The 14,781-nt window shown below is 50.4% G+C and overlaps 1 protein-coding gene across 1 annotated transcript; it reads right to left on the reverse strand.

Annotated features, from left to right (window-relative positions):
• Positions 1-224: 224 nt before the first annotated feature.
• On the reverse strand, positions 225-10,798 carry EFNA3 (ephrin A3; the record flags this gene model as incomplete). The annotated part of the gene is made up of 4 exons (XM_048482862.1): positions 225-1,661; positions 1,999-2,076; positions 7,983-8,048; positions 10,486-10,798. Coding segments are annotated over 4 exons (579 nt in total), but the record flags the coding sequence as incomplete, so codon positions are not given.
• Positions 10,799-14,781: the final 3,983 nt, after the last annotated feature.

The following is a 14,781-nucleotide window of genomic DNA, read 5'->3' on the forward strand; positions in this document are numbered from 1 at the left end:
GCCGCAGTGCAAGGGTAGAAGAGCTGCATGCGGCTCTTGAGCCGCAGGTTCCCTACCCCTGGTACAAGACAACAATAATCTTTCTGCGGCACCCAGGCGGAGCATTCTACAACAAAGAGGGTCCGGCATGTTGAGATCTGGGGCAGAGGAACATACAACTCCACTAGCATCTTTTTCTGAAACAGACTATAGACTGTTTGCGGGACCCCTCTCTCCCTCTCATCTTAACTCCTGGATCCCGGACACAAAATCAACACCTGGGGAAAAAGATTTTTTTTTCTCCACCTTTTATTTAGTTTTTTTTAATAGACTAAGAGCAAGTATATGAAAATCGCCAGCCAAAGCTCTCGAGAACACAAAAAACCCCAAACATCCACCCCCGAAAAAGGTCCTTTGCTTGTTCCTTGACGTGGTTTTTGCCCCAGAAAGAAAAGTGTCCGTGCGTCTTGCATAGGTCTGGTCTTCACAGAAGACAAAGGGAGGAATCGCCCCAAAAAAACCAAACACCGAAAAAAAAAGAGGAAATTAAAAATAAAAAACTCTGGCTTGCGCAGGCAGGCCGGTGCCCGCCCCGTGCCCGCCCACTACGAGAACAGTTTATGATAATCTATAGACACGGATAATAGAGCTTCTCTCTGTACACAACACGTCGCGATATGTACAGGCACCCCAGGGCAAAGGTACCATGCGTCCCAGATTGAGAGTCACTGGGTATATGGTGCCCCCCATCTCTGGGTCAGGCGGGGTGCCTTTCTCCAAACAGGGCACAGCGCTCCCTTTCCAAAACATAGCCAGAGTGCCACGTGCCCGTGTTCTGTCCCGAACGACCAAGTTCTTCAAGGTGATCTGCTGCTCCAGATGTTCGCCGCCAGCTCATGAGAACATAAGAACATAAGAAAGAGCCTGCTGGATCAGACCAGAGTCCCTCTAGTCCAGCACTCTGCTACTCGCAGTGGCCCACCAGGTGCCTTTGGGAGCTCACCTGCAGGAGGTGAAAGCAAGGGCCTTCTGCTGCTGCTGCTGCTGCTCCCGAGCGCCCGGTCTGCTAAGGCATTTGCTCATGCCCAGAGTAGCCAATAGCCTATTGCTGGCAGACAGGTTTGGTAGCCCGAGGTTCTTAGGTCAATGCTGAGCTCAGAGGCCCGGATGTCAAATGTGCCCCCTCCCCCCCTAAGGTCCGCAAGCAAGTTGGGCTCCCTCCCGTTGTGGGGCAATACCCCAGAAGCTCCTCTGAGTCTCCCCTCCTCCCAGCAATGGACAGAAGGGGCAGGCGAAAGGGGGGGGGGGTCGAACGCAGTGGTGACATTCCCTTCACTGGGGAGGGAGACGGGGGCTATACCGGGCTTAGGAAAAGGTCTGCTTTCCCCATCACTGTGGCTCTCTAGCCCCGGATCGCTGTCGCCTCGCCAGGATATCCCGGTTTAAATATTTCTTTTTTTCGTCTGTCCGTCTGTCCGTTCACAACGCCAAGGGAGTCACTAGGGAGGGAGCCGGGTCCGTGCAGGTGGCTCGGTGCCCCCCCTCGGCACCCCCGCACGGCTAGGACGCCAAGAGGGTCATGAGGAAGAGGGCGGCGGCCACGGCCAGGGGCAAGTGTTCCCGTTTGGGGCTGGTTCCGCTGATGCTCTTCTCCAGCTTGGGCATCTCGGGGTTAAAGTTATCTGCAAAAGGGGAAGGGGAAAGAGAAGAAGGGAGGGGGAAGGAAGAATGATAAGACTGGAGCAGGACGAGGGGTACCCTCTCCTCCCCGCTAGCGCCTCCTGCTCAGGCAGTGTGGAGGGGGGGCAGAGAATTTTTCGGGGAGAGGGGGGAACCCTGCTGCAGCTCTCGAGCTCAATCCAATTCGCTAGGGGGGGCTGCACCACCTCCGGAGAAGCTCTCAGCCTCGTCCAGCAGGGGGCGCTGCTAAGGCAGAGAGGGATGCTGGGAGCCAGCAGGGGAAACAAGCTTCAGGAAGCTCCCCCCCCGCCAGCAGGGGGCGCTGTGAGTCTCACTCACCCAAGTCCTCGATCTTCACCTCTGGGCCTATAGTGAACTGCGGGAGGGTCGGGGCCGCCTTCTCCCCAGAGTGCGACGCTGCAGGCAGGAGAGGGGGGAGAGGGTTATGCGCTGGAGGGGGAAGGGGAGGGCACCATGCTCCACCCTCCCTCCCTCCCCGGAGCCCCACCTCTTCCCTCCACTCAACATTTCAGTGCTCCCCTACCCTCAACAATTCATTTGGACCCTCCCGCTGCCCATCAACTTGCACAGCCAAACTGGATTTTCCTGAAAGGCATCGAGGGAGTCAAAAGGCCCACATAAGTTGCAGAGGGTGGGGGGAGAAAATGAGCATGCAAAAGGATTCCCACTGGATATGCAGAGGCACATGCAGACCATCAGCAAACAGCAGGCATACCCAGGCGCCCCTCAGCTGGTGAATTATGGGGGTGCGTATCAAGGACAATTCACTCTGAATGTGAGACAGCGTTTGTGGGTCAGAGGTGCCCTCCTGACGAAGTTAGCCCAAATAAGACCACAAAAGAGACTGGTGCATGTTTTGTTTTGTTTGTTTTACGCCATCCTACCTTTCCGGTCTCCAATTATGAACACGGCCCTAGAACGAGGATCAAAAAACCCACACTTGGGGCCCGTGTGCAGAGAAGGGAGATTTTCCCAGCAAATTTGGGAGAACCCCACTTGCCATGACCCCCCGTATGCCGTAGCTGCTCTCAGCTGATGTCATTTCTAGTCGCGTGCCGGGCTTTACTGGAAGTCATCTAAAAGTGCACAGCGCCTGTGGTAATATCAAAAGGCGCCGTTTGGAAGGAATGGGCGCCAGGAATGGCAGCGGCTATGGGAGGTGTGCTGCGACAGCGGCAGCATGTCAGGCAGCTGACTCGTTGTCACACCCCTGTGGTGGGGAGTGCTGGGGACCAAGTCTACTGCCTGCCTACAGTGAGCGCTGGGCAGAAGGAGATAAGTAGAGGGAAACTGCCCCTGGGAAGTCTGAACACAAATCTGGAGTTTAGGATAAGAGCTTGACTTTTTAAAACCTTCTCCCAAACTGGACAAACTTTCCCCCCTCCCTCCCCGACAGAGACCATAAACTGTTCAGAAGAGAAAGCAGAGGAAAGAGGAGGAGGGGGGACGCTGAGGCAGCAGAAGTAAGGGCGAGGTTGCGGCACCACATGGAGCCCTCTACCCCTAATCAGCTGGGCGCCAGAGCAGAGGAGGGTGTTCTCCGTGCTTCAAGGACCGTGCTCCCCCTGCATGCTGATGAGAGGGGCGGGTGGAGGGAAAAGCCTGTCCCCGCACCTCACCCCAAATCGACACACAGGAAACAGCATCAATGACAACAGGAAGCTTGAAGCAACACTCTTTCTGAATCAATCCTCCTTCCCCTCCAGTGCTCAGCTGATCGACCTGCCGGAGGGCTGTTGAGGGAGGGAGAGAGAGTTGGGGGAGAAGGAGAAGGAGGAGTTGGATTTATACCCCCCTCCTTTCTCTCCTGTAAGGAGATTCAAAAGGGGCTTACAAACTCCTTTCTTTCCACCCCCCCCCCCCACAACAAACTCCCTGTGAGATGGGTGGGGCCGAGAAAGCTCCAAAGAACTGTGACTAGCCCAAGGTCACCCAGCTGGCGTGTGTTGGGCTGCACAAGCTAATCTGGCTCCCCAGATAAGCCTCCACTGCTCAAGTGGCAGAGTGGGGGACCAGCTGGCGTGTGTTGGACTGCACAAGCTAATCTGGTTCCCCAGATAAGCCTCCACAGCTCGAGTGGCAGAGTGGGGGACCAGCTGGCGTGTGTTGGACTGCACAAGCTAATCTGGTTCCCCAGATAAGCCTCCACTGCTCAAGTTGCAGAGTGGGGGATCAGCTGGCGTGTGTTGGACTGCACAAACTAATCTGGTTCCCCAGATAAGCCTCCCCAGCTCAAATGGCAGAGTGGGGGATCAGCTGGCGTGTGTTGGACTTGCCAAGCTAATCTGGTTCCCCAGATAAGCCTCCACAGCTCAAGTGGCAGAGTGGGGGATCAAGTCCGGTTCTCCAGATTAGAGTGCCCCTGCTCTTAACTACTACACCACGCTGGCAATATGCGTTCAGAAGGGAGAAACTTGCGTCAGGTGGGATTCTCCTCCCTCACAAAACTCCCCTGCCTGTGTTATTCTGAAAAGTTGCCCATTCATGAAAGTGCCCTTGCTGATCTCCACCTATTAATTTGCACAAAGAAATAAGTGACTGGCTATTTATGTGAGCCTGCATGGCGCGGTGGTTAAGAGCAGCACACCAGAGAGCCGGGCTCGATTCTTTGCTCCACAAAACAAGTGGCAGATTCTAATCTATCTATATACGTATTTATTAATTATAATTGCATGCTACCCTTCTCCTTATGGGCTCAGGAAGGCTCCCAACATATAAAACAATAAGTACAATCCACGCCATTTAAAACTGATCATCTAGACCACCTGTTGTGATTCTCTGCTCCTCCAAATGAGTGACAGGCTGTCATCTGGAGAACCGGGTTCGATTCGCCACGCTCCACATGAAGCCCGCTGGGTGACCTTGGGCCAGTCACAGTTCTCTGAGAACTCTCTAAGACCCACCTACCTCACAAGGCGTCTGTTGCAGAGAGGGGAAGGTGATTGGAAGCTGCTTTGAGTCCGCCCCCCCAAAAGCAGAGAAAAGTGGGGTGTAAAACCAATTCTTCTTCTGCTATGCCTGATTTTTTACGATCGCATCTTTCAGGGTAGTGTCATCGCAAGATGGTGTGGATGGGTCCTGTGGCACGCCCATGGGGCTACTCGGGTTTCTCAACACCTCCCATGTGGCGAAAGAGAAAACTGAAATTCTGCTGATGGGTTATCATGAGCAGGGGTTGGACCGGATGGCCCTTGTGGTCTCTCCCAACTCTATGATTCTTTGCTCTGACTGTACCTCCCTTTCACCACCTGGGGGCGCAATAAGGATAACGATGGAAATGCCAAAGAAGATTCGTCACCTTGTGGTAGCCTTTCCCCATAAAATAATCAATATGTAAATTCGCCCTCAGGCATGTGTGTAGGATGCTCGTTGTGAGAACAGATGGAAGCCAGAGGACCACACAGTGTTGTGTACTTTCCACAGATCACAGAATTCCGACCCAATTGCAAGGTGGTAATTGTTCTTTTAAAAGCAAGTTTGTAGTCCTCATGGGGTATACAGAAGAAGCAGGAAAACTGAATCAAAGATATCTGGCAAAATTGTAGGAACAGAGTGATGTTTCCCAGAGGCTAGAAAGGTGGGGATCACTGTTGCGATGCCGTTCCAGTGCCCCCACCCCCCATGACTATAGCCAGATTTTCATATGAAATGGCAGAACGTGCTACACCATTAAAGGGGGATGATTCTTGCAGACGTAAAATCTGTACGGGAAAAGGAGGGAACTGAAAACCTTATGCAAAGGAATATTTGCAGCTAAATTCCCCCTGTAATCTGAAATGGCGCAGTCCATCGTTTTCCATCAGCGTTCTGCCATTTCATTCATCAGCAGGTGTGAATCGGGCATAGTGCACCTTCCCCTCCCTATCACTTCCTTTCTATTCTAACCTAGGCCACTCACTCACTCCTGCACTCACTCCATCCATCCATCCATCCATCCATCCATCCATCCATCCATCCATCCATCCATCCATCCATCCATCCATCCATCCATCCATCCATCCATCCATCCATCTCCATCCATCCATTCATCCATCCATTTCTATCTATCCATCCATCTATCCATCCATTCATCCATTTCTATCCATCCATCCATTTCTATCCATCCATCCATCTATCCATCCATTTCTATCCATCCATTCATTCATCCATCCATCCATCCATCCATTCATCCATCCATCTATCCATCCATTCATCCATTTCTATCTATCCATCCATCTATCCATCCATTCATCCATTTCTATCCATCCATCCATTTCTATCCATCCATCCATCTATCCATCCATTTCTATCCATCCATTCATCCATTTCTATCCATCCATCCATCCATCCATTCATATCCATCCATCCATCCATCCATCCATCCATCCATCCATCCATCCATCCATCCATCCATCCATCCATCCATCCATCCATCCATCATTTAATTCACTTGTACCGTGCCTTTCTCTCCAGAAGCACGTACAATTAACATACGGAACTGCCTGCCACAAGATCCAGGGCTGGCTGTAAAGCTGAGGTGGGTTTTAAAAGTTTTCTAAAAAGCGAGAGGCAAATCAACTAACAGAGGAAGGCATATTGATCTCAGGCCTTTAGCCATATCTAATAGAACCTCCATTTTCAGAGGCAGTCTGCCTCTAAGTATAAGATGTTGGTAAACAAGGAAGAGATTCTGCTGCCATTGCACCACGATTATAGCCTTTCTGCTAGTATCTGGTGGTGCTGGAGGAAATGGCATGCCAGATATGATCCTTGGCCCTGTTCTACGAGGGCACTCGTCGGTTCTTTGTTATCTCACAGAGCTATATTTACACCTTCACGCTTTATTTATTTGGAAAGTTTCTATGCCGTCTCTCCAGAGACCCTTGGGAGGAAATCACATTCATATGAGGGGTACATCATTTAAGCTGTTACATTTCCTAAAAATTAAAATCAGCAGCAGGCTGTTAACCCCTTGGTGATTAAGTGAAGGAGGAACAGCGCGGTCGGCACGTCTTGAAAGATAAAAATAAATCCCCGTGAGGACCAGAAACTTGCTAGAAAGCAATCTGTGAAAATAGCAATTCTCAGCACGTTGGCTGCGTTGCGCACTGCCGAACGGAGATGTGTGCGGCGCACACAGGCGTGGGTACAGGTGGACCATCTGCTGCTGTGTATTCCCACCACAAAAGAGGAGTGGCAGGCGGTTACACTTAACCATATTGTACATTTTTGCATCCCAGCGAAGTTTCTCAATTCAGAGCCGCACATTACAAACAAACAAAATTAAAATTGGTTGTGGTGGGTTTTCTGGGCTGTGTGGCTGTGGTCTGGTAGATCTCGTTCCTAACATTTTGCCTGCATCTGTGGGCGGCATCCTCAGAGGTGTACACACTGTGTCCAGTGAGAAGGGAAAGTTTAATTGGGGTACACACAGAGGTGGGATCCAGCAGGTTCTCACAGGTTCCCGAGAGTAGGTTACTAATTATTAGTGTGTGCTGAGAGGGGGTTACTAATGGGTGATTTTACCCCGTGATTTTTGCCTTAGTTACGCCCCTCCTCTCAGCTTGAGCTAGCGCGCCAAGAACTTTGGAAGCGAATAGGAAGTGTAGCAGGAGGTGCACCGCGCGTATGGGCTTAGCCTCTGCGCCATGCAGGTGCATTCGCTTCTGCCTGCCCAAGATTACCCGGCACAAAGAAAGGCGTCCTTACCACAGATCCGCCTCCGGAATGCCCGGCCACACCCCCGTCGTACCCCGCCCAGCCCCATTGGCGCTACGCCACAGTTTGAATCCCACCACCATGGGAACCTGTAACTAAAATTTTTGGATCCCACCACTGGGTACACATTGTCCATGTCCCAGGGTGAGGAGCCAATCACTAAGTGTTTGGGTGGAACTTGCTGTGCAAAGGTGTGGTTGACTGCATTGTATTGCGGGTGGGGTTTTCAGTCCATTTACATTTGTATTCACGTTTGCATTCCCCACAGTCGTAACAGTATTAGGAATGCAAATCCTGGGTCTAGGTGGAGTTCATTGTCCATGAACCTAGCATGCCTTTGGCCTTTGATTCTGGTGCTTCTAATTACTGGCAGCCAAGTTTTGTTAATTCTCAGAGTTTCTGAGTTTTCTAATTCTCGGAGTCACGGGCCACACAGCCTGGAACATCCACAACAACCGGTTGAATCCGGCCATGAACGCCTTCGACAGCACAAAATAAAAAATCAGCGGGCGCATGCAGTGCATTCAAGCCAGGGAAAGGCACAGATGCGTCTTAAGGGTGGGTGGGCACGATCAAGGATAGTGGGGGGGGGGGGGGACACTTACTGGTAGCACAGCAGACAAACACTCTCATTCGGAGGCAGGCCCGGCGGTGGTTGTGCATCGGAGTGGCTGAAAAGGAAACGGAAGAAAAGTTCGTGGACTGGAAAGGAGCGTGCTGAAATTTCGGCTCGATTCGTCAATCACGAAAAATCTTTTTCGCCATCTACAAGGGGTCTTCCGGCGAACCAGAACAGCAGTTTCCTGTTCAACAGTTGGGGGAAGACACTTTCTCCTTGTCCAAAGCAGGAGGGAAGGCCTCTTCTGAGACATAGAATCACAGAGTTGGAAGAGACCCTGAGGGCCATCAAGTCCAACCTCCTACCATGCGGGAACGCATAATCAAAGCGCTTCCGACATATGTTCACCCAGCCTCTGCTTAAAAACCTCCAAAGAAGGACACCACTCTTGGAGGCAGGGAATTCCATGCAGGCCAATTACCCAAAGAAGAAGAAGAAGAAGAGTTTGGATTTATATCCCCCCTTTCTCTCCTATAGGAGACTTAAAGGGGCTTACAATCTCCTTGCCCTTCCCCCTTCACAACAAACACCCTGTGAGGTGGGTGGGGCTCAGAGAGCTCTGAAAAGCTGTGACTAGCTCAAAGTCACCCAGCTGGCATGTGTTGGAGTTCACAGGCTAATCTGAATTCCCCAGACAAGCCTCCACAGCTCAGGCGGCAGAGCGGGGAATCAAACCCGGTTCCTCCAGATCAGAGTGCACCTGCTCTTAGCCACTACACCACTGCTGCTCTCAAAGCCAGCTCTTGCCCCTCTCTAGCAAGGAAAGTTGCACAAAGCACTGGAAGATTTGGGACAAGAAATGCACTTCCTCTCTTGGCGTGCAGCAGAGAGGAAGGACATCGGGACAAGAAATCTTGCCCCGGTGCGCTTCGGCCCCTAGTGCGCGTCTGGAGCCCCATCAGTAATCAACCACGATGTCCGCAAATGTCAAGAGGGACTCGGAAAATGAGAATTCCTCTTTCCCCCTCCCATAGGAAGGAGCGAACACCTTTGGTAAATTGTGCCTGCCGAAATCTACGGATGCATCGCCAAAAGACAAAGCACCCTAATTCCGTTCGCAACGACGGTTTATGCAGATTTAATTGTTTTTAATTAAATCAATTAGAACTCATACAGGCAATTGAGTAAGATTTCCTGACTCAAGTAGCAGCCCTCCCAGATAGCTGAACACCCCCCATTCCCCAAAGGAAACAATACGAACGTTGCAGTATGCAGGTGAAGACCATCTTCTCTCGCTGGGGGCCGCTGCTACCGTCCCCCCCCCCCCCCCCCTGCAAGACTCGTAACTTCCTCGGATTCATTTCCTCCGCAATAGCCTAACCTGCTCTGCTTTGTGATGCAGGACGTCTTAGCAAATTGATCATTACCGTTTCTTTTCTCTTCTCCAAAGAAAAGAACTTAATCTTTAGTAAAACGTTTAATCTCCCAGTCGGATCTGATTGTATTCATTACAGAACAGCTGCAACCCAAAAGCATTTAATGGGCGATTATGCAAAAGAAGCGCAGGACGGGCAAGTTGGGTTCAGTTCTTTTTTTAGCGGGAGAGCAGAATAAATTTAAAAAATGCCGAGCTTTGACCCCTCTTCCCTCACCCACCCAAAAAACTCTGGAGCATTTGACTTCCTAAAAGACAGCCGAGATTCGAACCAGTCCTGGACCAACGTTTGGGCCGAGGCGCCGCCTAGTGGACGGAAGGTGATTGCCTGCTTGCCTCAGCAAGAGGTCCCCAAACCAGTGACATAAGGGAGGGTCAGGAAAATGTGAAGAATCTGAGAGGCAGTGTTGTATAGTGGTCAGATTGCTGGACTTGGGCTGGGAGACCTGTGTTCAAAGCCAGACAGGGGAACCCCAGAGAGGGCCTGTTGTGGGAGTAAAATGGGGAACAAATTGTGTATATTGAGAAAGGTGGGGTATAAATGCAAACTCTTCTTCTTCTTCTTCTTCGATTGTGATATGCTGCTCAGAGGAGGGAAAGGAGAAAGAGAAGGATTGAAATATTCTCTAAAAGAAGAAGAAGAAGGGTTTGGATTTATATCCCACCTTTCTCTCCTGTAAGGCCACTCAAGGTAGCTGACAAGCTCCTTTCCCTTCCTCTCTCCATAACAGACACCTTGTGAGGTAGGTGGGGCTGAGAGAGTTCTGAGAGAACTGTGACTGGCCCAAGGTCACCCAGCTGGGATGTAGGAGGGCGGAAACACGTCTGGTTCACCAGATAAGGCTCCGCCAGTCAGGTGGAGGAGTGGAGGAATCAAACCCGGATCTCCAGATTAGAATCCATCTGCTCTTAACCACCACACCACGTTGGCTCTCATTCTCTCTCAAGGTGCATTCTCGTTCAAGGTGCACAGTCCCAACGGGCTCACAGCTCTCCATTCTGTGTGTAACCCTTCTCCAAATAGCCATCTCTAAATTTTTACACAGACTCTCTTTCTCCGCTGCCTAGAGATCCAAAGCAGAGATGACGAGCGGGGCACTGGAGGGTCACTCACAGATGTAGTAGTATTCGTGGCCGGCGTGGAACTCGTATCCGAGCGAGAAGGCGCTGTAGCGCTGGAACTTCTCCGAGAACTTGATGGGGCTGTGCGGGGCGTGCGGGCGGTTGCATTCCCAGCGCTTGAACCCTTGGCTGATGTTGCACGTCCGGTAGCCCTCGTGGTTCACCATGTACAGGATGTACTGCTCCATGCGTCCCTCGGGCACCGAGGAGTTGTAGTGCGGGCAGTAGATGTCCAGGTAGTCGTTGACGTTCACCTGGACCGTGTAGCCCTCGCGGCGCAAGCTGAAGGGAGAACAAGGAAGGAGTCAGGTTGGAACCCCCAAAACGCTCAAAATGGGATTTGTCTCTGCCACCCACTCAGCCCACACCAAGATCTGCTTCTGAACGTTCAGCTTAGTTGTTACCCAAAATCCGCTTCGCTATCGGAGCAGCCACAGGCAAGTTTCTCATGCATCTGCAATTCAGGAGAAGAACGTGGGACTGCCACAAATGGTGCAGGCCTCAGCGTCCGCCATTTTAAACATCAAGAACGATTCGCTTCAAATTTTGCACTGAACCAGATGCCATCCCTGAGACCCCAACAGTGGTGGGATCCAAAAATTTAATAACAGGTTCCCATGGTGGTGGGATTCCAGGCTACGGCGTAGGTACCCAGCAGGGCATTTAGAGCCTGCAGTGGGGGGGGCATGGCTGGGCATTCTGGGGGCAGGGCTGTAGCAAGGACTGGCCTGCTGCGCCGGTCCTTGGAAGCCTTGTAGATGCCACCTGCCTTGAGGCATGAGCTGCTTTACACGCTGGTGCACTACCTGCTGAAGCTGACTTCCAGGTTCTCTTGGCTACTGTTGAGAGGAGGGGTGTAACTAAGGCAAAAATCAGCAATTAGTAACCCCCTCTCAGCACACACAAATAATTAGTAACCTACTCTCGGGAACCTGTGAGAACCTGCTGGATCCCACCTCTGGACCCCGACCTTATTGTTGGCTTGGAAGACTGATGAACCCCAGCCGGACTCTGCTCCCCATTACAAAAACTCTCTCTCTCTCTCTCTCTCTCTCCCTCTCTCTCTCTCTCTCTCTCTCTCTCTCTCACACACACACACACCCCTTGGCTGCAAGGATACTACTAGCAAGATATTGGAAATCAACAGAAATTCCACCATTGGCAGAATGGATTCGTCAAGTTCAAGAATTCAATATGGCAGATAGGCTATCTCACATGTTAAAGAATGAAACCTCTGTATTTTTTAATGTAACTTGGAAACCTTGGTTATCGTATACCCTCCAATGGTACAATATAAATATTAGATAATGAAATCGATTTAAGTTATACGATTGGGGTTCATACATAATTCTTTGCCTGTATTTATCCGTTTAGTTGTAACAAGATCTGATGATTGGTGGAGAAGCTGGAATGATATTATACTTTTGTAACTGTCCCAGATTTTTCACTTACTCCTAAAATATTTTCTTTTCACTATCTTTTCTTCTTTCTGTGAATATTGTCATCACCGACTTTCTTTCTTTCTGTCTACTGGAAATATGTAACGTAACGCTTATAATTATTTTAATATCGTTGCTATAATAAACTTGCTGCATAAAAAACCACCAAAAACATTACAAACTAGTTGCACCCGTCAACAGCAAATCTTTGCGAATAACCAGCATTAAACCCGCCAGGATAGCCAGACTTAAACCCGCCAGGATAGCCAGACCATTTTGGGCTTTATGACCTACGGCCACTAGAGGCAACAGAACACAACAGATTTGTATTTTGCATCCTCCCGCACCCTTGCTTTGTTGAGATGCATGCAGGGCGAGGAGGATTTCTCTTCCTTTAGGGCTCCCCTCCTTATGCCCTTTAGTTGGGACTTTTAAAGTCTGTTCGGATTGCAACACATTTGACATGCCCACAGGTGAAACGCGGAGCCGTCTGAATAGGTTTCCCAAACCAGGGGCAGGTCAAGGTGGGGTTCAAAAGCATCTTCAACCATTCCTAGGAGAAGCGGTCTCGATTTTTCTTCACCCAGCTCCTCCCTCAAATCCAATCATCCATTTCTTTCCCTCCATTTTAGGAATCTGGACTCAGTTTCCAATCAAATGTATTTTGCTCGAAGAGAAATTCGAAGAGAGGAAGGGAGGCTCTGTAAAGTATCAGAATGTCGCCGGGTAGATTCTCAGAGGTAAGAAGCCCGTGCCCAACTTTTCCTGTCCTCCTGCCACAGTGCCATCCGGTGGTACATAACGTCAAAGATCTGCAAAGCCTAAAATTACAGATGCGCGATTTCTATTTAAAGAGAAATGAAAGAGAAATTCCTCTTTTAAAAGAGCGGGAAAGAGAACAGGGGGAATTAATGGCTATTAAAAAAGAGAGAGAGAGAGAGAGAGAGAGAGAGAGAGAGAAAGAAAGAAAGAAAGAAAGAAAGAAAGAAAGAAAGAAAACAAGCCAGCAGAGTTGGATTTATATCCCCCCTTTCTCTCCTGTAAGGAGACTCAAAGGCGCTTACAATCTCCTTTCCCTTCCCCCCCTCTGCCACAACAAACATCCTATGAGGTGGGTGGGGCTGAGAGCTCCAAAGAACTGTGACTAGCCCAAGGTCACCCAGCTGGCATGTATTGGAGTGCACAAGCTAATCTGGTTCACCAGATAAGCCCCTCCCACCAGCACTCAGAGTGGCAGGAGCCGAGAGTCAAACCCGGATACTCCAGATTGGAGGTGCACTTGCTTTTAAACACTGTATACTTAATGAGATGTGGAAGGAAGGAGGAGGAAGGAAGGAAGGAAGGAAGGAAGGAAGGAAGGAAGGAAGGAAGGAAGGAAGGAAGGAAGGAAGGAAGGAAGGAAGGAAGATGATGATGATGATTTTGGATTTATATCCCATCTTTCTGTCCTGCTGGAGTGGTCCCTAACTCAACACCATGCCTCTCCCCACAACTTGACACCTGCTGCTTAGGAGTAGGTGGGGATGAGAGAGTCCTGAGAGAACTGTGACTAGCCTAAGGTCACCCAGCAAGAATGGAGGAGTGCAGGAACACATCTGGTTCACCAGATAAGCCTCTGCCACCCAGGTGGAGGAATGGGGAATCATACCCGGATCTCCAGATTAGAATCCACCTGCTCTTAACCACCACACCGCACTGGCTTTCACCACTGATTGATCCAACAGGGCTCTTCTTCTGTTCTGTGAGAATTACGCAACACATCAACCATAATGAAATAGGCAAAAAAATTACTATATAATATTAGGAGCCCTGACATGGATGGAAAGCTAAGCAGGGTTGGCTCTGGTTAAGCATAAGCATAGGCATTTTTATTGTCATGGTGCACGCACAACGAAATTTACAGCAGCCTTCCTCGATGCGCCCAGTTTCAGACTCATACCCCATCCTCACTTTCCCCTTCCTCCACCCATCCCTACACAGCCCCAAACACATCGACACGAAGCCGCGGAGTTCAGCATAGCCACCGCTCTAGAGTAGAAGCTGTCTCTAAGCCTCTTTGTCCTAGTTTTGATAGACCTGCATCGTCTGCCGGATGGTAACAGTTCAAAAAGAGAGTGTGCCGGATGAGACGGGTCTCTCAGAATATGTTGGGCTTTCTTTAGGCTTTGGGAATTATAGAGTCCAGGGTTAGAGACCACCTCTGTTTGCCTCTTGCCTTAAAAACCCTACGGGTTTCCAAAATCCATCTGCGACTTGACAGCATTTCCCACCACCACCACCACCACAAGCCAGCGTGCCGTAGTGGTTAAGAGCAGGTGGATTCTAATCTGGAGAACCGGGTTTGATTCCCCGCTCCTCCACCTAAGTGGCAGACTCTTATCTGGTGAACTGGATGTGTTCCTGCACTCCTACATTCCTGCTGGGTGACCTTACGATAGTCCCAGTTCTCTCAGAATTCTCTCAGCCCCACCCACCTCGCAAGGTGTTGTGGGGAGAGGAAGGGAAAGGAGCTCATCAGCCACCTTGAGTCTCCTTACAGGAGAGGAAGGTGGGGTATAAATCCAAACTCTTCTCCTTCTTCATAATATTATGAAGGAACACGAAGCCTTCGAATAGACGGCCGCATTTTACAGAGGGCCCAAGACGCTTTGAAGAGGACCACGACGTGACCTTCTACCACGTAGGGCGAACGGGGCGCCCAGCAGCGGCGCCGAAAGAGCACCACGAGGCCGCGAAGCAAACGGTTGTGCTCTGCAGAGTGTTCTGTCTGTTTTCATGTCACAAATGAGAAAGATCCCCACAGGAATCGAGGGGAAAGGGAGTTCAAGTCCCCCCTAAGGGGAAGAGTC

Source organism: Sphaerodactylus townsendi, unplaced genomic scaffold (assembly GCF_021028975.2).
Source record: "Sphaerodactylus townsendi isolate TG3544 unplaced genomic scaffold, MPM_Stown_v2.3 scaffold_24, whole genome shotgun sequence".
NCBI lineage: Eukaryota > Metazoa > Chordata > Lepidosauria > Squamata > Sphaerodactylidae > Sphaerodactylus > Sphaerodactylus townsendi.